This window comes from Agelaius tricolor, unplaced genomic scaffold (genome assembly GCF_023055355.1).
Source record: "Agelaius tricolor isolate 1412-34295 unplaced genomic scaffold, bAgeTri1.0.p SCAF_12, whole genome shotgun sequence".
NCBI classification, from domain to species: Eukaryota; Metazoa; Chordata; class Aves; order Passeriformes; family Icteridae; genus Agelaius; species Agelaius tricolor.
In genome coordinates this window covers 10,754,603-10,776,504 of record NW_027269272.1, presented here as the reverse complement: position 1 = coordinate 10,776,504, position 21,902 = coordinate 10,754,603, and the positions used below count along the sequence as shown (strand labels likewise).

The window sequence follows — 21,902 nt, the reverse complement described above, 5'->3', positions numbered from 1 at the left end:
CTTCCTTCTAAAGGTGAACTTCAAAATATTTTGAGCGGCAGTAAAGATTTCCATGTACGGTGTTAGAGCTTTAGTCATACCTACTAATACAAGAAAAAATTAAGATTGTTGACTATTACGGGAGAAAGAACCTGAAATTTAATAAAACTGTCAGTTTCACGTGCTTTAGGTTTATCAGAAATTTTAAAACTGTCAGTTTCATGTGTTTGATGTCTGCTAGAAATTCACCGAAACCGGCAGTTTTCTATTTGGTAACTGCCAGAAGTATTGAGAACTACACCGAGCCGTGTCCCCTCACAGCTGCCTGCTCTTCTCCCAGCCGGGAATGTACAATCCAAATGTATAACCAGACACTGGAGAAAGGCACAGAAAAGACTACAATATGATCTAGGAGAACTTACTGACCAAACGGTGATGGACACTTGTCATTAAGCGTGAAAGACAAGTCTGTTAAATGATTTTGTCATGAAGGAGGCACAGGTGGTCCAGACAGTAAATGCCGATCCGGAGGTGTTTGCCTCGGGGCCATCCTCTCCCTCGGGGCTCCGTCCTGGCCGCCCACTCCCTCACGGGATCCCCCGTGCCCGCAGGCCGGGCCTCCGCGGCCGCTTCCCGGGCTGGGGACGGGAAGGAGCCCCCATCCCACCCCGTGCCGTCCCCTCAGCTGGAAGGGCGGGGAGCTCCAGAGGCCAGCGGGGACGCGGTGCCCCGTGCACGGCCTTCTCTCCCGTCCTCATCCCCGCCCGGCAGAGGTGTCCTGGTAGCGGTGCCCCGCAGCTGGGCGAGATGCGCCTCACCTCACTTCACCTCGCCTCCTCTCGCCCTGCGCGGCCGTGCATACGCGGTACATCATTTGAAACACCCGCATTCACCTTTCTTTCCCCACCAGCGGCCAACGCAGCGCGGTGGCAGCGGGGAGCGCGGGGCCGAGCCCGCTGTGTCCCAGGGCCCGCCGCAGCCTCCGCGGGACCCGGCGCCGCCGTCCCGTCCCGGCGCTCACTCACCTCCGCCGCGGCGCGGCCCGGCCAGAGCAGGGCGAGCAGCAGCACCGGCGCCAGGCGGCCGGGGCAGCCCCCGCCGGCCATCCCCCCCTCGGCGCTGCCTGCGCGGCGTCCCGGGGCGCTTCCACTCTGCCCCCCTCCTGCCCTCCCGTGGTTTTGGCCTGAGGGTTCCTCCGCACCCGCCTCGGCGCTCCCGGGTCGCGGCCCCGCCCCGGCCACCCCTCTCGTCCACCCCCTCATCTCCCCCCGCGTGCCTTGGGCAGCGCTGGCAGCCGCCGCCTGCCCGTCCGTCCGTCCGTCCTCAGCGGGCATGGAGTGAGCGAGGCGTCGGGGGCTTTCCCGCCTGAGAGCTGAGGTGAGCGCCGCGGACGGGGGCACCTGGCTCTCCTCGGGACGGGGCTGGGCAGCGCGCTGAGGAGCGGCCCCGTCCCGGGACAGCGGGAGGTGTCCCGGGTTGCCGGCTGGCTCTGTCCCCCGCCCGCGCCGCCGTGAGGGCGCAGGTGGCGGAACCCCCCGAACCGCGGCGGGAGCGGGGCCGGGGCCAGCCCCCGGCACCCCCGAACGAGGCGCGGGCTGCGCTCCCCCGGAGCGGGGTCGGCTCTGGGTCCCGGCGGGGAGGAGGGCACGGTGAGAGCGGCCGACAGCGAGGCGGTACCGGGAAAGCGGCAGCAGCAGCCGGGGCTCCCAGCGCCATCCCGCCGCTGCCGGGGCGCTTCGGGGCACGGACCGGAGTTCCTTCCGCAGCGCTTTCCGCTCCCCCGAGTGTTTTCTTTATGAGACAGAGGAAATTCCCAGAGGGGACAAAATGCTGCCCCACCGCATAAATGGAAAGCGGCGAGAAATGTTTCTCCCCAGGGTTTCCTGTTAATATGATAAAAAGCTTTTGCGAACGGAATTGTGATTTGTAAAGTGTCGGCAATGCGTAACGTTTGTCACATTTATGTTATTGACAGAAGTGCTGCATGCTCAAGGTAACCTTTCACCAAATAGAATGCTGTATTGAGAAGGTGCAAACTTAGAAAGCATGCTGGCCACAGCAGCCTTATCTTGTCTGTAGTGTTCATGGATGCTAATACAGGAAATCCCATGTTACAGGTTTTATTTGCACTAAAAGTGATACAGCAAAAGCAACTATATAATAGATGTATATAAATTTAGGAGTATTAATGAAATACAAAGCTAAAGGCTTTTGTGAGCAGAAAGCTAGGCACAGAGCTTTGTAAAACAGCTTCTCTGACAGGCACAAGAGTAAAGCTGAATCTCTGCTCAGTAGACCATACTCAACCTCTTATGAAAACTGCTGTGAAAGCTGGTTAGCAGAAGCGACTTCTCCAAAAAGTTTGGTAGTGCCAGTAAGAACATGCTTCAGGATGAGGTGAGCATTATCTTCAGTACCAAAGATCTTGTACATAGGACTATGGTAAAACAACTTGACTCTAAAATACCCAATATCTGTGAGAGCATGCTGGTATAGACAGCAAGGTATGGAGAGAAAAGGAAAGAATTCCCCTGGTTCCAGGCCAGATTGATGGTGACCATGTAGAAGAAATAGTATCCACTGCTGGAATTTAACATGAGAAGTTCTGGTGTTAGAAAGAAGGTAGTAGACACTTATTTACAAAAAAGTGAAAACAAAAGGTGCATAAGCTATCTATGAGACAATGAGGTCAGTGCAAGTGAGACTACAGTGGAAGAGAGTGATTAGTCCTCTGAAATGAAGACAATTTCAATGCAAAATGGCATGGCTCTCACTGTAAAGACTACTCAAAAAAACTGTTGAATACTATGCCAATGAGTTATTGGAAGAAACAGACAAAAGCAGGCAGACCACCATTAGGGGCAATGAAGGAACTCATGCAGAGTACTGAGTGAATGAAACACTGCTATAATAAAGAGATACTGAGTCAATTTTCAAATGATGAGAATCCTGTGTGGAAATTTAAAAAAAAAAAAAAAAAGTCAGCAAGTTCAAAGCAAAAGTGTGATAGTGCTAACAAGGGAGATGTATCAATAAGGCAAAATATTTAAAAAGAATCCTCTTCACTTGCAGAACTACCTCCTTCACTGACCTTGAGCAGCTGGCTGCTAAGTGGCTCAGCTGAATGGGAGTTTTGTGTGTTTATAGTTAAGAAACAGCAAGTAATGTTGCACTCTGAGATTGTCACATAGAAGCATACATGCCTTTATGAGAGTCTCTAGGACAGGTCCATGACTCCAAAGGAGCACTGAGCTGCTACACAGGTAAGATCAGCCACTGATGTTCTCCCTGCTGCTCATCATTGCCATCATGGGCACTGTCCATCCACAGAAAGCCTGTGGAACCTTGATGCACAGTGTTGCTCATACTGCTGTAATCCATGATATTATCCAAGAGCTACAAACTCAATCTTGTATGCCTAAACAGCTGTCCAGCTTAGCATCAGTTGTGCCAAAATGTATACCTGCAGGTGCCTGTAGAGCTACTTTACAAAAATCCAACAAAAGCACGAACACAGGAGATCAACCTTAATTCTAGAAAGCAATTGAAAGATGCTAAAGTTTGTCTTTTTCTACAGTAACTGATACTTAATTACTTTAACTTTTGTTTTGTCTCCTTGGTTGTCTATGGTACAGAAAGGATAATATTATTTTCAGGAATATTTTTGTGGGAAACATTAAAGTTGTACAAATTTAGTAAAAAATGCAAAGTTTTATAGAACACTGTAAATGAAAATACAGGACTTATTGGAAAGAATGGAGAGAGTACTGAATATGTCCATCACAAATGAGGCAGAAGTCCTATGGAAAACAGCATATATGTTCACAGACTTCAAATGACTGTCCTAAATATATGCATAAAAGGACATTAAAACTGAGCACAAACCCCGATTTTTTATTTCACAGCTTCTGAATCCTTGACTCTGTAACTTGTGTGGTATTGTTGCACATGATGTTGCTTCCTTTGGATGTGATGAAAATACAATTAGGACTGCTCTAATTCTTTTTACCTCAATAACTGTAGCTGTGTGTCTGCCTCAAACTATGGCTCATGTCCCCTGTTCTTTAGCAGAGTTACTGAGAATGAAGTTGTCTTGTTTCTTGATTACTGTCTAGAAACAAACATCTAGATTATGTTATACTGCCAGCTTTTCTCCTTCTGCTTTCTGAGGTGAGGTTTGGTGATGTCATGTGAAATCTATTCCTTTGGTGGCAGTGAGTGTGCTATCCTGGGGATATTTTATTGAGGTAACTGTTGTGATTGCTTCAAAAACAAAAAATGAGATCAATTTGACACATCAATCTAAACAAAACCTTGTATTCTTTCTGTTATTGTATTAGCTACTGAACAATTCAACTTGTTCGGAAAATTATGGGGTTTAGATAGCCATGACAAAATAACAAGCAGAGGGTTGCAAGTCTTCCACTCATGCATTAAGTATTACTTCAAACTGTGTCAATGGGTTGGATCAAAATGGATTTTAATTTGAAAATAAAAGTTTCACTGCTAATACAAAGCAAATGTACCAAATATAATTTTCTTTTTCATTTTCTTCTTAATTTTCAGAAGCTATTTGGATAATTAAATAATGAGATGGATAGTTAGCAAAAGGAACACATTTCTGAAAATTCTCAACACTTTATGACTTGAATTTTCCATTTGAGGCAATCAGTCCCAACAATATTTTATTGCCTCACAATTTTGCTTATATTGTTTATATTACTAATGTAAAAAATCAGTGAGGTAGGAATGCGGTCAGAATATTATTTTTTCTATTAGGGATGTTATTTTTTTCTTTTCTTACAGATGGGGAACTGGGGCACAGCAAGACTAAGAATTTGACAGATGAATGGAGTACTGTACAATACATATAAAGAGTGATCTTGCAGCTTGGACTGGCTGCCTTTAGGCTATTTATTCATCAGTCAGGGCACAGCAGCTTCCAAAGACTCCCCTTAGTACTGAGGGATTAGGATATACTGATACACACAGAAGTCAATATTATTTATAGATTAATTCTGGTTAGAAAGGTGCCACACTATCAAATAACAGAAAGCAAAACAGTAATGTTTCAGGAACTGTACCCTCACGTGTTTAACAAACACATGGCTGCTGCCTGAACAGCTATCAGAGAGCAGCCAGTTTGCTGCACTTCACATCCTTGCTCCCTGCTCAGGAACTGAGTGTCTTTGCCTACTCAGGAAACTTCTCCAAAGGAAGCAAACCCCTGTCAATTCACTCTAGTCAGGGTTCAGTTTCCTCAAAATAGTTTCCCACATTTGGAAGATTAGAGTGCTAAAAAGCAGAAGCCTCTGATAATCTGTGCTAACCTGGGAGAAGCCCAGCCCTTAAACCCTCAGTTTGAAATAACCCTCAGTGTGACTCATTTGCCAGACATGCCTTATTACAAAGGATTGCAGCTTCTTTTTTATTTGGGGCATAAGGGAGTTTGCACATGACCTGGCCCTGTCTCTGGATTTGTGAAGCTCAAGTTTCCAAAAAGGTTGGAACAGCAAATAAAACTGTTGGACCTAAGTCAGAGGTCAGGGATGCACTATGTATGCAAATTATGTATTATGTATGCAATTTATGTATGCAAAATTTGACTGTGTGGGACTGTGGAGGCCACTTTGCAATCCTGCACACTGAACTTCCAGCTTCCTATATCCTAGCAAAAGCTGTAGAAAAAATGGTCTAAAAAAAAAAAAGCTAAAAAAACTCTAGGTGATGTCCAATGTTTGTCATCTGTCCATGCATATGGGTAGAATTCTTAGCTGACATGCATATGTTTTATTCTGCATTTAGAGTGCTCTTCCTTTGCTCAGATGCTAGCACAGACTGTCCAGCCCAGTTTGCAAAAGATGCTGCTGCTCAGTTTGGTCTTAAAACTATAACAAGTGCTTTCTTGAGTTTTTTTTTTAAATTTCATTAGGTTTTTTACTATACATGGGTATTGCATCTTTTGTATTAGTGCCTTTAACTGAAATGGTGGCTATGAAAACTTTCTAAGAAATAATGATGCAAGATTCTCTTTGTTCATTATTTTAAACACAGAATGAGGACTATCTTTACTAGGCTGAAATCTTGTACTGCTTTTTATGTGAATCTGCAGTTTCATCATAGTCCCCTTGAAATAACTGGATTGCTGATAAAATAAAATGTGGCCTGAATAGGAAGAATATAATGTAGTGCCAACACAAAGCTGTGCAGTGTAGCACATACAAATGGTTAAGACTTATTTTTGGTTTTCCAGTAATTATTCATGCATACATTGGATGTATATTTTAAAAGAAACAGGTTCAGAGGGGAAAACAACACCAGTATGGAACAGCATTTATAGACCATCCACAAACAGAAGGAAAGAGAAGACCTGCCATTTAAAGAAAAAGAAGTGCTGCATATACAAATCCTCAATCAGCAGGAATGGCATTAACAAAGGATTCATTTGAACGGATTAAGTGGCTTATCACAGCTGCCTGGTGAGTTTTACAGATCACTACATTTTTTAACCAGATTCACTGAGATATATTCTTAGCTATTAATTTAACAGTAATAAGAAACACCTAGATATTTGCAAAGTTGAAGTAATTTTGAAATAGGCTTCACTGTATCCTGTAGAATAGTACACAGCAGTCTGTATGCTATGGCTGTACCTAATTTATCTTTTCATATAACTATGAAAAGTAGACACCTTAGTTCTTAGTAAAAATAATATTAGCATTAATAATAATTTAAAAGAATGCTTACTTTCTGTATTGCTGCAGAAATTTTGGGCCAACTTTTTATTTTAGTATTTTTTTGTAAACTTTACAAGCCATCACTAGCAATGGTTGGCATGGAGCTGGGCTTCCCTAGCAGCTGCTCTAGAATCATGTTGTTATTCTGAATGTGGCTTTCCTCTCTACTTTCTCTTGCCCTCTTTCTCTGACCAAAAGCAAACAGCACCAACTAAGTGATTTCAGGGTAGATGCAGATCATTCCCATCTCTACTCAGTCTTCACCTCATGGTGTCCATAGAGAAACCTGTCTGGAGAGGGTCCCCTTTGGGCCTTTGTAATAGTGGGATTTGAAATAGGTTACAAGGGGGAGTTATAATGACTTTCACATAGTCTTGTCCATGCCTGTTTGTCCTCAGTCTCACAAGTCCAAAAAGACAAATATTTACAGCATGGGAGGCCATTTCTTGATGGTGTGCACGCCTTACAAGAACACTATATAGTCACCCCAAACAGGATTGAATCATGTGTACACTTGATCACTTCTCACTTTCTACAGGCTAAATTTTTGTAAAGGTTTGAAGTTGTGAGGGTAGTTTTAACTCAGTTTTCTTCTTTTAAATCAGGTGGCTGCTGATTGTTTTTTCAACTCAAGGAATTGATGGGGTAAGTGACATTGATAGTTACTTTAGGCAGGTGAGGGATAGAACGATAGAGTTTAAACAAGTAGCACCACATGCACCAAAATGACCAATAGTTCTGTGGGAAAACTGTAATATTCCTTTCTGTATTTCTGCAGTTCTGTCTCTCCTTTCTGCTACTCAGCTTATCTAATTTGCAATCTTATGCTCTGGATTTTCCTAGATTCTAATTCTGGCTTCTTGGGGTGCATTTGGAAAGCTGGATGTAGAAAACCCTCCCTTGTTCACCGAGTCTATCTCCTTCCTCATGAAGTCTCTTTAATGGGTCTTCATTATGGCACATGTCAATTCTAGTTTTCCATTCTGCTCTCTATGTTAACCTAGATCTTAAACTGGCTTCTGTGTACAGTCCCATCTCTCTGAAGCCAAATTTTCACATATAATATAGTTTCAATATCTACTTTATTATCCTGTCTGTACTGGCCTTCACATTACCCTTATTTTTGCAATGCCCTTGCCTTCTTTCAAGTCCATCCTCTTTGTATTCTTTCAAATATTTACAAGCTCTTTTTTTGTAGAGTTTATTTTTTTTATCCCCAAACTCATCCCTTTTCATTTGAGCTGTTGAAGATGGAAATATTTTTAAAAAATAACTGTTCAACCAGAAGAAAGGATAATAGTTCTGTTATTGGAAGCTTGTATTCTATTGACATTCCAGGAGAGGCAAGATTCTAACAACTATGTGAGAAACTAGTGCAGAGTAGATTAGTAATTTCATGGGAAATGCAGTGTGTGATAGACAAGTAGTGTGTGAGAGAGACCATCATAACCTCTTGTTCTGAGGTTTGGGAATTCCAGATATTCTAAAAATAGTCTAGATAGAAAGAACAGAATTTTTCCTCCTTATCTAATATTTGTCAGAGTTTTCTCATTGAAACATTGAAGTATGAGCCTATAGTGTTCTGTTGGGTCTTAAAACCAGTAACAAAACAATCTTGACCTTGATAATAATGAAAATCCACACTGGGGAAATATTTGTTTTATCACCACTTACTTGTTTATCTACATTATTCTTCAATATTTTACCTCCTTGTTAAAATTCTTTTTAAAATATCTTTGATAATTTACACAGTTTTACTCAAAAATGCTATTTAGGAGACATTCCAACTTAGTTTATAAGTGCATATGAAGTATGTTTATTATTACGCTTTGAGAAATAGAAAAGAACAGTGAAATGATGTTCATTTACCACACACAAGATCTACTGAACTTACATTTTGTTGTGTTTTCATTTCCCCTTGAATAATTTTTCTCATTGCAATTTGATGAAAAAGCAGTCATTTCTTTGCTATTAAAATAACAGATTTTTTTAATACAGGAAGTAAATTAATAGTAGGCAATGCATAATTACACCATGCATATACTTATTTTCATTTAATAGACAAGAATTAAATTCAAGGTTTTATCTCTGAGTAAATGTCTTGCGCCTTCACCTTGTTTTGTCTTTTATCATTTCATTGTAGTTGAACAATCTCCTAAAATAATGTGATGGATTACAAATTGTACATTATTGCAAATTAAATTCTGGTTCTGTTAAAATCTATTTCAGATGCAGGTGGTTTCCTAAGTTATATTTAGTTATATTTATACATAACTTGTAGTTAAGGTCTTCCACCTTCTACAGCAACAAGTAATAAGCTTTTACTTATTGCTTCTACCTCGCCAGCAGGTTTATGTTGATAAGAGATCTTTTGCCTTGAAAATCACCTAATTAGCTAACATGTCCAGCTGACAATATTTGATGATGTAATTGTTGTCTGTTGTGCATTGACAAATCCATAACCTTTTCATTTTTAGGGAGGATATGCATATATTGATCCATGTGGGGGACAGGATTGTTCAGTTTGTCGGTGCTTTCCAGAAAAAGGATCAAGGGTAAGTTGTGAATAGAGATAATTATATTTACTCTTGCAAATACTGTTCATTTTGTGCACATTGCTGTTCCTGAAAATCAACATGGTTGATAAATCAATAACTCAATATTCAGACATAAACACATCTGACAAACTGTATAATTCTGTCACTGGTATCAAGAACAGCTGTCACTGAAGAAACCTAAGATTGTAAAGAATTCTGTTTCTAATTCTGTTTTGGATTTGTACTAATCATGGTACCTTTCTTGTATTAAGGATTCTTTGAAATCAGTCTAGGAATTAGACAGATGTAATTCCTAATACAAGTGAAGTATAGAAACCTATTCTTGTCTTCTACTAAGAGGCTGGTTGAAAGAGAATGTCCATGCCATTCTCTAGTTTTATGAGAAGTTAGTTATTATTTGGGTTGGGTGACTCCAAAAGTGTTTGCAGACTTTTTATCATACTCACTTAAGATACCAACTTTAAAAAAACCTTGAATTTTGTCTTATGAATAACTATAAAACAGCTCTAAGACATTTTCACATTGCATGCTAAAATAAGTAACTGTATATGTTGCTAATTGAAATATGTCCAGTGATGACTAGTTTATCTTGGCTTTTCTTTCTCAGAATACCTCTCTAGCCAATAATTTAAACATTGTGTGAGGAAAAAAAAAACTTAGGTATATACAAAATTTGTGTGTGTATATATATATATGTACTGATTGGTGGTCAACTAAAAAATTGTCAGTGATGAAAAATCTTTCTACCAAAGTACTATGTGTAAGTTTAAGTTTAGGAAGGTTGAATATGGTGTATCAATTTCGGAAGAGCCCTATGCCCCATTTCTTTGTGTACAACCTGAGCTGCCAGAACAGCAAGACACACCTTTTTCTTCCTGTGCTTCTGCAGTTAGCTGCACGCTTTGCTGTGTCATGATCACTGCCCTGGTGTCCTTGGATCCTATCCTAATCCTCCAGGATTATGTCTCTGTGAAAGTCCCCCATGCTGTAGGATTTTCATAATAGAGGCCTAGGACGCGTATATCTCTGTAACACTGTGCTAACAAAAGGGCATCCCAGGAAAAGTATTTTGACTGGTACCTCTGCAGTGTCTCTCAGTGCTACTGAACAGACTGTTTTGGATACCAAAAACCTGATCTGAAGTGCCATTTAAAGACAACTAACTCTCAAACGAGGAGGAATTTCCCTGATTTGGGCTTGCACGCAGTTGCCTGGAAGTTCTGAATTACATGCTCATAATCAGTCAATAAATAATAAAGATCTCCTGCAGTTGTTCTAGCTCTTTCCTAGGCTGTCCTCATCACATGTAAACTTGACCATGATTCATGCATTTGCAGTTAGTTTTCTAAACAATTTCAAGGAACTAGACTTAAGTGCAAAATAGAAGTGTAATAAACATTTCAAAATTAATTCAATGTTGTTATGCAACTGTAAGTCTGAGAATTGTACCATTTTCTGAAAAAGCTCTGAAATAAGCATGTACACGTACCCTAAAGGACAATGGATAAAGTATCTCCAATGTAATATTAATCTATATTTCATGCAGTCATTTATATTAATCAATATACTAGAAAGAGAACTACTCTTCAGACCCTACATGAAACATGGCTTTACTAAACACTGCCTCACATAGATTACTGCCCATATTTTCTATCCTAATGTATGGTAATTAATAATTTTCTCTAGGATTATTTAATATTTTCCTTCATACTGCAATTCTTCTGGTTTTTAAACTTTGCTGTATTCTGCTTTTACACTCTGACACACTAACTTTGCTCTCCAGTCTTTTGTGGAGACTACCCGTTACAAAATAAAAGATTAGTTTATCTTATCATTAGCTTTCTAGAATGCAAAACATCTGCTTTTCTGTCTGAATCCTACTCTGAGGCTGGTTCCTCAGAGTTTTGCATCTTCCTCAGTCCTGTCTTGAAATTGTAAAAAATAAATGGTCATTAAAAGCCTCTGCCATGGTACAGTACACAAGCCTAAATATTCAGAACTTTTGTTAGTAAGCCTTCTATTTGCCCATTTGTGTTGCCAACTTATTTCAAAAGTTCCATACCTTCTCAGTGATTTCTCACATGCAGCTCCTCACAGCACTGACTCCTTCTTCTTCACAGCACAACCAACAAACTCCAACTCTCTCCTCACCCAGCTCACCCACTCTTTTGTAGCACTCATCTTCTTATTGGACACAGCTGTGGCCTGTTAAGGGCAGGCCTGTTCTTAATCTTTGGTAATTAGTACAGCTGCAACTCCTCAGGTGTGAGACTGCCTTCTGCACTATTTTCTTGCATTCTATCCCTCCACACATTTGAAAATATTTTAAATTTCAACATCAAAAGCCTTCTTTATTGTAAGTGGAAAGATAATGATAATTAAGGTTTAGCTAGAAAACAGCAGATCATGGGAATAAGAAAATAAAACTGCCATGGCCACATTTGAATGTATTGATAGTGGGCAAGTTGACAGAAAAGTAAAAGCAAATAGCTGAACTTTCATTTAAATAAAACCATTATAGCTATGTATCAGTTGCTCTATTGGGTTTTAGAAGAGCTTGTGTACCTGTCATTTTTAATTCTCTCAACCATAACTTTGTGCAAGAAATAGATTTGTACTCCTATTCATTAGAAAGAAATCACTGAAAAAACATTTTAATCATTACTGCTGGTTGTATGTCATTACAATTGTTCACATCACAATGAAATTTCTACTTCTGTTCGCTTGGGACTGCAGTCTTGTTGGAGTTAGTCTCTCAAAATACTGTTTATCTTTTAATCTTATGTCACAACTCAAAAGGACAACTCTCTCTTCCATAGGATCCATTAAAATGTGCTGCTAAGTCTCTTTGTCCACACTGTGTGCTATTATACCTGGACATTTCAGAACTGTAGAACGGCTAAATGAGGCAAAACATCATTAGTGAAAGTATATATGGCAGTAAGTGTTCTACCTGACTTCTTAAATTCTTTTTCCCCTCTTCCTTTTTGGTAAAAGGAATCACATGAAGTCTGTGATTTCAATTTTCATTAAAGACATAGTAAAACCTTTCCACCATTTCATCATCTTTTTTTACATTGGAAAGTTGTTTCCTGGAAAACTCCTGCAGTGTTGTATCACCAACTTCCAAAAATGCTGGCTGCTCTAATAGAATTTAGATAGCTAAAAAAAAGTTTGCAGTTAGCACTGACCGATTGTAAACCTGTCCTGTGCTGACCCCTGTGCTGATCAAACCAGAGTTTGATCCTATTCAATTCCCTTGGCTTTGTTTTTAGTTAAGTAGATTTGGGAAGCAAGCATCTATTCATGAGCCAACCTGATCTGGCGTCATGTGAAATGCCTGGATCAAAGTGAATAATAGATATAACTCAGCAGGACCAATGCTCGTTCTTTTGCAGATGAAGCAAGAGGTTGATTTTTTATCCTAGTGTAGGGGAGAATGCAGCAAACAGAAATCTAAGAGGAGGGTTTTACACTTTCTGACACTTCAGATGTAAGGAGTAAGCATTCACAAGAGATGCTGAGTCACTTGGGTGTCACAGGTAAGTCAGGAAGTCAGCTGGTATCAGTCACTGCAGGGCAAGAATGCACTGCCTTGGGGTAAGAATGAGCAAAGTTACCTGGGAGTAAGTCAGTATTCTGGCACTGCTTCTCTTGTTACATCTCAGTAGATTTTGTGAGTTGCCAAATTTGCTTAGTGGGTTCCATGGGTTATTGGAGTTCAATTTACAGCACAGTGTAAACATATTTAAAAAGCACTAACTCAGAAAATGGTGCAAATTCTGTCTCTTTTGGGAAGTAAGAGACATTTATTAAAACACACTTCTTTTGCATGTCGATATTCAGTGGCAGTCTGTCATTCACATGGAATATCCAGCAGTTGTATTTGAATTTTCAAGTTGCACACTCAGGAAATAAATATGTAAAATGCTTCTGCTTGGTCTCAAATGCACTATCAGAGATAGTCACTAGCATCTGAGGAAATCTAGATTTCTCCCATTATTTGCCTCCTACTTGTTGATCATTATTTCCCAGTACATTAGCTGTAAGTTTTAAAGCAGTTTTAAAGCAGAAGATTCCTGAGACCAGTTACATGTTTCACTTACATTCACTGAAAAGATATTATGTTTTTCTATAAAACAGACCAAGAGAAATGAGACCCCTAAATCTATATCTGAAGCAGACCACACTTTTTTTTTGTCTAACTGGGCCGAGGAATAGGCAGAATTCTGCCTACAGAAGTTAGGATTGAACTGGTAGGGAAGGGATCCTGCTTACCAGAATGTGGAATAGGAACAGAACCACTCCAGTCTGTAAGGAGAATCACACCAATCACTGCAAGGTCTCTTTGAGGTTGTTCATCATACAGGATGCCCAGCTACAGCATCTGTAAATTAGCATTTTTCATATTAGACATTTTTCAAATTTTCAGAAGTTTTGACCTTGTTAATTATACCTCCTTTTGTTCTTGAGCATCTTTCTTTTCTTAATACTTTTGGTTCCTCTACCCTACCATACTGAAAATGGTATTTTTTCTCAGTTGCTGCAGATTGCCAAGCTTTTCTACATCAAGCAAGATAAAACTCTACAAACCAATTCTTTTTTACAGATTTGAATCAACCAAAAATTGTCAACAGTGACTTCGATAGAATACTACAGAGCAAAACTCAATTTTATTAGCTAAGCTGATGTTAATTATTTGTGTCTATTTCTATAATATCTATGCTCTATTTGTAGCTCTCTATTTGTACCTTTCAGCCATTAGTAGTTGAGAGTTTCAGTGCTAAATTATGTTTCGTTGAGTTTGTTTAACACAATAGTGACACCCACTGGCTTACTGGATAGTTTTTCTTTTCATAGTCCCACAGGTTGAAAACACAAACCTAGAGTATACATTGTGAATGATGTTTTCAGCATTTCACTGTGATTTCTCATGCTTCTGTGAAGTATCACTGTAAATACTAAACTATTTACTAAACCAGGGGTTTTGTTCTTATAGCATATTATATCATTGAAAAATATAATAAAGTTGCCAAATATGATAAGTTGCCAAATTTTCCAATAACTTAGAGCACAGTTCATATCTTCTTTACAAGAAAGAGTATTTACAAGGGCCTGTAGTAACAGAACAAGGGGTAGTGGCTTCAAGCTGAAAGACAATTTAGATTAGATATGAGGAAGAAATTCTGCACTGTGAGGGTGGTGAGACCCTGACACAGGCTGCCCAGGGAAATTGTGGATGCCTCATTCTTGGAAGTGTTCAAGGCCAGGTTTTGAATGACCTGGTCTAGTGGAAAGTCATCCCAACCATAACAGGGGGTTTGGAACTACTTGATCTTTAAGATCCCTTCTATCGCAAACCATTCTATGAAATTCTATTATTCTCAAGATCTAAGTATTATTATTGCATTTACTTAGCTAAAAATCTGTGAAAAAAATTTATCTAATTTAATCTATTAAAGACAATAGACTGTATTTAATGCCAAATTGTGTGATTTCTCAGATTCATCTCATCTTAATCAGATTTATATTTAGAAGAGGGTTTGTTCTGGGTTTTTTTGAGCCTTGACTTTACAGTGAAAATTAGTTTGGTTCTAGTCTTACACAGTGAGGAGTAGAATCTTCCCAGAATGGACACCCCTCCAAACCCTGGAAGCTGTGGCTTTGCTGTGTAATTGGCCAGCTCTTCCAAAAGGGGAGAGGACATGGCCAGAGCTTAGAGGAGCAGCAGATGCCCCCACCTCACTAAGCAAATTACAAAATAAAACATTTCTCCAAAAGCCTTTGTGAGCACTCCTCTCTTGCCCACAGACTGCTTTCCTTTCCTTCTTGCTCTGTCCTGCTCCTGTGAAATGAAAATGACTGGTTACAAGCCAGAGCCCAATGCACAGTGGAAAGGGCTGCTGTATTATTTGCCTACAATCTATGTGGAATTGCTGGGCATTTTCACTTTTGCTCTTATGAACAGAAGGTAAGTGCATGTCACAAATCACTGGTACATCTCCATAGCCTGTAACACAGGGTACTGTCCTCACTGAAGGTGATAACTGGGCTTCTTTTGACTTTTTTGATAACGAGAAGCAAGACAATTCACTTGAGAAGCATGACTTTTTTTATTTCCAATTAAGACTCCTTTAAAACATTGTGCTTGAGACAGCTAAGTGCTCAACACATTCTCAAAATCAGATGCTCTTCAGTCTCATGCATAAAAAAAAAAAAAAAAATCCAGTTAACCTTGGCCACTGCCTTTTCCAAGCAGCATTAAATGTGTTGTTGCATGATTCTGAAGTACTTGCAGTCTTAGTCTTAGGAAGCATAGTTAATTAAAAAAAATATAGCCTTGTTTTGCTTAAAGTCAATTTCTTACTGCAGGTCAAGCCCAGGATATGCTAAAATAACAGACCATAGTCTTGGCATGGTAGCTCCTGACCTAGACAATTAACAAGGCACTGAAAACCTAGAGGAATTTATTGGCATCAGATGGCAGAGCAGGCATAATATTCTGTTCATTTTATCTGAGCTAATTTGTCATTTCCACATGAGCATGACTACCTTCATCCTCTTTATTTTTACAGCTGTCCTGAGACTGTAATGCTGTGGTAGTCACATTGGATGGGCACAAATAATAGATGTGATAATAGATGTTATGGCATGGTATCAGTTTGGTCTTAACAAAGCTCCAGTCATTATCAGTCTTTGAGCTGAAAGAAAGAGAGAGAATCCATCAGCTTCACATGGCATGCTAAAGTTGTATCAGCTGCCAAACCCATTGTGAATTCTGAATTCAGTGACTCTGTTCTATGACTTCACTACCTTCTACTGAAGACCATGAAGTCAATTAAATTCACAGTGTAGCAGCAAATGAAGACATTTTACCAACCTAAAGGACTACATGTCCTAGAAGTGTTTATTTTTTAATTATAATAACTACCATAGAATGCCTACAGTGTCTCAGCTTTTTTTTGAGTGCAATAAAAATCATGTTTCTTAACTGTCCAAAGGATATAACATATTTTGAAAATTTTCTCTTTCAACTCTTGAATTCAGAGCATATACACTATTAATTAAAAATACTGAAGTTGGTGCAGAAATCTGTTGTCAACAAAATGCACAAAAAGACAAATGCAAAAATTAGTGCAAAACATCTTATGCTTTTCTTTTCCTGTTGATGAATGCTGCATTTTGCAAGGTAATAGTTTAGAGAAATAAAAAGCCATGCCGCTTCCAGTAAAGTTAATGGTTTGAAGACTTGTATTTTATTATATTATTTGTCTGATTCATTTCCCTTGTACTCAAAATGATGCTTTAATTAAAATGGTTGTCCAATTATTTTTTAATCAAGTATTTAAAGGGCATAATAGCTACCTTAGAAGTACTTCAATTAATTAATTCATTCTAACATAGAATGAGCAGGGCTCTGTGAGTAGACAGGCTGCAACTGCTCATGCAAGCAAACACTCAACACCCAGAATCCCAACAGTCCATTCACTGTTAACAAGGATGCAGAATCATCAACAAGGATGCAGAATCATCAGCTTTTAATACCAGTAGCACTTAATTTGCACAATATTTTACACTGCTGAAATTCTGGTATCACAAAAATTGTAACTGTTAGAGAAGACAACATGCTAAGTCTGCCCTGGAATTTTTGGCAGTGACTTCTCTGGAAGCAGGATCAAGGTTGAAGTGAGAGGAGCAAGTAAAGATAAATGGAACATGACTCATATGAGGATTCTTTTTTTCAGGTGGTCCTTATTTCTAAGTGTAGGACTTCTTTTCCCAGCCTCTGGACTAAGTTCCTGTTCATAGTTTAAGGGCCACTGGTCATCCAGCCCTACTTCCACTGGGGAAGGAACCTATCATATGTTCCTGTTCAAACATGTATTAAATTAACTTCTCTGTTATTTTGTTGATTTGATTGAATGAGGCATACCATATATTTTTTCACTTCTTTTCACTGTCAAATCACACTGATTTTAAAGACAATGACAAAATAAATAAAAAGTAAAAGAAGCTTAAGGCCCTGGCTGCAATTCACAAGATTTGTCCAGACAGATTCAGCCTGCTGAAATGCTTACACTGAGAAGAAAGCATTCAGTTATTTTGCTTCCTCAAGCTACATATCTTCTTACAATCGTCTTTCGTTTCCATCTTTTTTTTCTTCCTTCAATCCATTCATAAAAGTAAAGATATAGTCTGTTATTTCTGTGAATACTGAAATATCTTTTACTGCCCTCAAGTGGTCCTAATGCCATATGGTTTTCTCAGGAATGTGTGGGGTCCCCTTTTCCTCTCTTTTAAAATACAGGATTATAATTAATTATAATCATAAATTCTATACTATAATAAGTTATTGATTGATTATACATACTGTGTAACTAATAGAATTAATTATAGTCCTAATAATTTAGTATAATTAGTGGATGAAGTCTTGAAAGCAAAACAGTCTTCAGTTTGGAAACAGAACAACTTATAGGTAAACAAGGATAATGATATAAAATGAAAAAGATATGTAAGCAAAATAAAGACCTGCAAATACATAGATTTTTGTAGGGTGGAAGTGTAGACAGCTCACATGTGAAGCCTGATTAGAAAGCTTGCTTCATTCAGCACTTTGAATCTATGATTGCATAGTTGTTGAGCAGCACAGAACAAAAACTGCAACACATCTGAAACAACTGCACACCAGTGTTATAGACTGAAAAGTCCAGTTGGCATGGGAAACAATTTTGCTTTAGGAGAATGTATATTACCTTGGAAAAATTAATAGAAATCTATGGAGATTGTATGGTAGTGAAGGTGCAAATGCTCAATTTAGAGCCATTTATAGATAAATTACATTCTTCAACCTCCCAAACCATTTTAACACAATCTATTAAAATGGATACTTTCTGTAAATATGTTAGCTATTATATATTAGCTACATATATTATATGTAAGCTATTTTTTTTTCCTCCAGGAACTTCACAAGTTTAATATGAGGCACTAAGATATGAGAGTGATTATGAAAAATGTGAGCTAGAAAAACTTAATTGGCATATCATGACTCGAAAGAGGGAACTTGCTAGATTGTTCTAACTGTGTACAAAGTCCCTTTGTCTAAAAGGACTCCTCATTTTTCTGGTGGGAAATCACAATGCTCATTGAAGTCCTAGGCTTGCAAAAGGTGATACTTAAATTGCTGGAGCCAGGAAGACTTGGAGGTTATCCCAAGCATCTCAGAGAGGTGGTCTTGGAGACCTGATGAAGGTGAAAAGAAATGATCACCTTCAGCAAGTTGTTAAATTTGAAGGTCCTACAGCAGCTTATTCATGAGACAGTTTTGCAGGCTGTCCAGCAGCTGTTTTGAATCATGAATATTTGTACATTGTAAGCCTTGTTTTATGCACAGGGTCATCTCTGAATTGCTGTGGGGTTTGCAGCAGTATTCATTCACTTCTTTGGACTCTTTTCAGGGTCAGCCTGGTGAGCTGGGAGCTCAAGGTCCGATTGGGTCCTTGGGATCTACAGGACCAGCTGGTCTGCCAGGGGAGAAAGGACAGAGAGGTGAGAATGGGAAGCCTGGGCCAGCTGGAGAAAAAGGTGATAAGGTAGGAAACACCACAGACAGCTCTTTTAGGTATATACAGTGTGTAATGTTAAATGCTGATAAGTGAAACAGAAACTGAATGACCAAAAAAGCACTTGCCAAACTATACTCTTGCTCACACAAAATTCTCACAGAAGTTAATTACAGATAATTAATTCTTGAAAAAATAAAAAATATTTCAGGAGATTTTTTTTTTTTTGCTGTAGATTGCAGAATTAGAATTGTCAGAAGATGTAAAATATGGTGGACAGACTCTGATTGTCACATACCACATCATCCTCCTTAATCTCAAAGAATGTGTAGAAATGTGGAGCTGGAGGGAGCAGTATGGTGCTTTTAAAAATGCTGCACTAAACAGAATTTTATTACCACTTAGAGAGTATAAATTGCAGTTCAGATTCATATCTTTCATATCTGTACAATCCCTGGCCCTTGGTATTCATATTAGTTTTAATAGTCTAATTTAACTGATCTCAGAGTGAGGTCACTAATGTCAGTATCTAGCACACCTGAAATGTAAATGCTGTAACAAAAATGTAAATGCTGTAACAAAAATTTTATCAAAACAGGAGTAGGATTGTGAAATTACGTACAGAAATATTTTATAAGTTACAGGTAACTTCCTGTTCTGTCATTTTATAATCTTTGGAGGATGAATAGCTATTGAGTATTAGGTGTTTGTTCCACCTGTTACATGGGTAACTGTTGGCACTACTCTTCTGCTAGGTCTGTAGAAGTTTTTTTCAGATACTTAATTTCTGAAAATTTGGCTTTTGATTCATATTTTAAACAAGACTGATTTTTTGTTTCTTGCTATATAGTAGCACATATTCTTGTTTTTCATTCTTTTTAAGTGATGACCATCATCGACTTTGTTTTTTCATATCACCTGTTTTTAGGGCCCAACTGGAGTCCCAGGATTTCCAGGTTTAGATGGTGTTCCTGTACGTATCAAACAAATATTTCTTTATAAAAATTACAGATCCCATAAATTCATAGCAAGTCCTCTAACATTTCTCTCAGAGAGTTACATGTTTTGAAAAAAACATAAAATAATTAGGTTAACTTCAGCTGTGTTTCCTATTGATAACAAGCACCACCAAATCCCAAAGAGGTAAGTATAGAATTTTCATGCAGGAGTGGGGCAGTGAAGGCAGAAACTACCACTAGGCTTAAAAGCAGAGTATTTCTTCTCTCAGGTTCTATAATACACTGTAGTTTGCTTGGTTCATTCTTAACATCTCTGAGAATATCTCAAACAATGCACTGGTTTTTGTTCAAACATTCTGATTTTTGCCTGTAGTCCTTTTGCAGGAAGAAACTCAACCACTGAGTCCAGTAATTTTAACCTGAATAGGTTAAAATTAAAACTGAATAAGCAAAGTGGGTCCTAAATATGTCTTTATAAGCATGTGATAATGTATTTTTATTAATGTCTTTTTCAACGTGAAAATTGGTGAAATAGTATCTTAGATAATGCATTTTTCAAAATACTCTGCTAGAACTGAATTCCTGTGATGCTACCAGTATCATGTGGATCAAAGTTAAAATGTTGAATTTTGAAAGTAAAAACAGAACCAAAATCTGAGTGGGTGTTGTAGCATCTGTTTGTCAGCTGTCCACATTTGACAGTGGGACTGTTGCCAAAATGTCTGGGTAGTGCAGAGGTCACAAGCTCAAAATTTGGCACAAAAAGAGGAAGTGTTCCCAAGAAATGTATATTTTTTTTGCAAAGAATATTCATTTGAAAACAGTGTCCACAAATTAGACTGAAGCATTTACAGACAAGAAGAAGGTAGAATTGACAAAAGTGTTTCAGGTAAATGACCAGGATACTCTCTTAATGATCTTTCAGATTTCTCCCCCAAAGAAAAATTTTGCGTCAAAATTAATATTTTGTCATTACGAAAATCTTTAATTCTGTGCAATTTTTTTTTTCTCCAACAGGAAGATAATTCCAAGAAAATCTCATTGTTTTATTGCCCAAGTCCTAATTTTTAGTAGAACTAATCCTTATCTGGACACTGGTTAGTTATTACTAGGTTAGAAAAACTACAATCTCTGTAATTTCTGTGTGCTTGGGTCAAGCTATGTCCTCTTTTTACTTGTTTTATCCTAACAATTAAAAAGCATGAGACTGCTTGAAATTATTATTTTTTTCTTTTTTGTTTTTTTTTGGGGGGGGGGGGTTTGTGGGTATTTTCAGCTTTATAGCTGTAGTGGGTCTAGTGCTGGCCAAATTGCCAGTGCACCCAGTAGAATTATTTACTCATTTTCTGCTGTGAGATATGGATTAGGAGGAGGGCAAAACAGGCTCAAAACTTTTAAGGGTATAAAGAGAAGTTTATTAACAGAATTAAAAGAAAAATAAACAATTTTGTTTATTGTTCATTTGTTCTACCCTACAAAAAATCTATTCAGAATAGAAGACATTTCTAATGCAAAAGAATATGAAACCAGCACCACTGTGAGAGGTCATCAGAGGTCATCTCATTCACATCTGAGATATATTTATTTCTGAACTGTTCTGTTAATTTAAAAAGTAATTTCCCATTAATCATGGTGTATTTCTCATCAATATTAAACTGTCTTTCAGGGCCTCCCAGGAAGGGAAGGACCCCGAGGAAAGCCTGGTTTGGACGGCTGCAATGGCTCGAGGGGAGACCCAGGATTCCCAGGAGAAAATGGTTATATGGGACCAAGAGGTCCTTATGTATGTGAAAGGCATTCCCACTGTGCACCTGCATTTCCCCTCCAAGCTAACAGCTCTTCAAATCACTCTTACACTGTGGCATCAGCTTTACAGTGCTGCACAGGGAATTGCCAGGAATTCTTACTCAGGTTAATGGGAGTAAGGCACTGCCTTAACAGGTGAAGCTTGAAAGTGAAATAAGCTTCTATATCCTTGAAGTACATATGGCTGCCTTGAGAGTTAAATTCTGTCTTGTTTCCCCAGAATTGCCACTCCAGCTGAAAAGGAGTAGTTTGAAACCACCTTACCATTCATTAGTACTTGAAATTTCTTAAAAGCATTACTGG

The 21,902-nt window shown here is 38.7% G+C and overlaps 2 protein-coding genes across 4 annotated transcripts in view; one reads left to right on the top strand and one right to left on the bottom strand.

Annotated features, from left to right (window-relative positions):
* The window catches only part of COL4A3 (collagen type IV alpha 3 chain), a 55,405-nt gene extending 54,092 nt beyond the window's left edge, over positions 1 to 1,313 (bottom strand). The window contains exon 1 of the mRNA XM_071437530.1: positions 1,005 to 1,313. Coding sequence (XP_071293631.1) covers positions 1,005 to 1,313 — 309 coding nt within the window. The remainder of the gene's footprint in view (positions 1 to 1,004) is intronic.
* Positions 1,239 to 21,902, top strand: part of COL4A4 (collagen type IV alpha 4 chain) — a 66,748-nt gene continuing 46,084 nt past the window's right edge. Inside the window, exons 1-7 of one of the 3 annotated variants that reach the window (XM_071437532.1) lie at positions 1,239 to 1,356; positions 6,277 to 6,458; positions 7,322 to 7,361; positions 9,194 to 9,271; positions 18,730 to 18,864; positions 19,763 to 19,807; positions 21,460 to 21,576. In XM_071437532.1, coding sequence (XP_071293633.1) covers positions 6,403 to 6,458; positions 7,322 to 7,361; positions 9,194 to 9,271; positions 18,730 to 18,864; positions 19,763 to 19,807; positions 21,460 to 21,576 — 471 coding nt within the window. In that variant the 5' untranslated portion in view covers positions 1,239 to 1,356; positions 6,277 to 6,402. Of the gene's footprint in view, positions 1,357 to 3,106; positions 3,243 to 6,270; positions 6,459 to 7,321; positions 7,362 to 9,193; positions 9,272 to 18,729; positions 18,865 to 19,762; positions 19,808 to 21,459; positions 21,577 to 21,902 lie in introns of those variants that run through there. The other 2 variants (XM_071437531.1, XM_071437533.1) reach the window with 2 other exon arrangements.